Genomic DNA, 1,225 nt, shown 5'->3' on the forward strand with positions numbered 1-1,225 from the left:
GCGGACCCTGCGGGCCCAACTCGTCACCCAGTCGGCCTCCGCCGGCCCAGCTCCTGCCTCTCCGCGGCCTCTCCAGCTGCCAGACTTCCTCAGGTCAGCCTCTCCAGGCCCAGCTCCTCCTGCCTGCCACTGGTCTCTTGAGGCCCAGCCCTGCTCACGCCTCTGGGCGGCCTCCTCAGGCCCAAGACTTGACCTCCAGTCGGCCTCGCCAGGCCCAGCCTCCTGCCTCCCGAAGGCCTGCACAGGCCCAGCCTCTGCCTCCTAGCGGACTCTCCACGTCCAGCTCTTGCCTGACTGTGGCCTCTCCAGGCCAGAGCTCCTCCTTCCTTTCGGCAGCTGCGCCGGCCCCCGCTCCTGCCTTCCAGTGGCCTCACTCGGCCCCGCTCATTCGTCATGGGTAACGACGTTTCCAGTCCCAGCCTTTGCCTTTTGGTGGCCTCTCCAGGTCCAGACGTTTTTTAGCCGGCCTGTCCGGACCCAGTTGCTGCATCTCATCATCCGCTTCCTGCCCAGGTCTTCCTCCCAGTTTTGGCTGCTGCTTAAATTTTTCCTCACGACAATCTGTTTGGACAAAACTCCTGTCCAGCTCCTCGTGGCCATATACACTGAGAAATTTCTCAAGTCCAGCTCTCCAGTTTCACTACTTTCCTTGTGGCAACATAAGCTGTCACAGCTTTTACCTGACTATATCTTCTCCAGACTGCCTTAGCAGCCTCACATTGGTGTTTCTAGGCTCAAATGCTGTATTTGAGCCAAATGCTCAAATCTCTTTCCTTGTGCCTGCCTCCCAAGCCCCAGCTCCTGTCTTATTGTGTTGTGTGTTATACTAGCTTCTGTCTCACGATGGCCTCTTCTGGCCCACCTTCGGCATTATAGTGGACAGTCCAGCCCATCCTCTGCCTCTTCCTGGCCTTTTCTCCCTTTCCTCTTGCCCCACAGTCACCTCTTCTGGATCCATCTTTTTAATCTTTGGTGTTCAAGAGTATGAAGGAGCCTAAAGCTTCCCTGGACTCTTATTTATTGGTAAATTTAAAGCAGAGTGCCTTAGCAAAACACCTGCCTCTTCTTTTAACCTTGACAATGGATTTGTGACAAATTTATAATAAATCCTACCTGTGTGGTTTCATACCGATTTTTGTTTTATTTAGTGTCTCATCATTTGACTTTTCTTTTTTTGGGTGGGAATGGGAATGAGCCTCTACTTGGGCCCTTTTTCTTCACTCTG

General features: G+C 53.6%; 1 protein-coding gene across 1 annotated transcript in view; it reads left to right on the top strand.

Moving 5' to 3' along the window:
* Window positions 1–998, top strand: part of LOC105532199 (proline-rich protein 36-like) — a gene marked incomplete at its 5' end in the record, with an annotated part of 24,536 nt that extends 23,538 nt beyond the window's left edge. Inside the window, 2 exon segments of the mRNA XM_011970282.1 lie at window positions 310–397; window positions 940–998. Coding sequence (XP_011825672.1) covers window positions 310–397; window positions 940–998 — 147 coding nt within the window.
* Window positions 999–1,225: the final 227 nt, after the last annotated feature.

The sequence above is a fragment of the Mandrillus leucophaeus genome, unplaced genomic scaffold, assembly GCF_000951045.1.
Source record: "Mandrillus leucophaeus isolate KB7577 unplaced genomic scaffold, Mleu.le_1.0 Scaffold1202, whole genome shotgun sequence".
NCBI lineage: Eukaryota > Metazoa > Chordata > Mammalia > Primates > Cercopithecidae > Mandrillus > Mandrillus leucophaeus.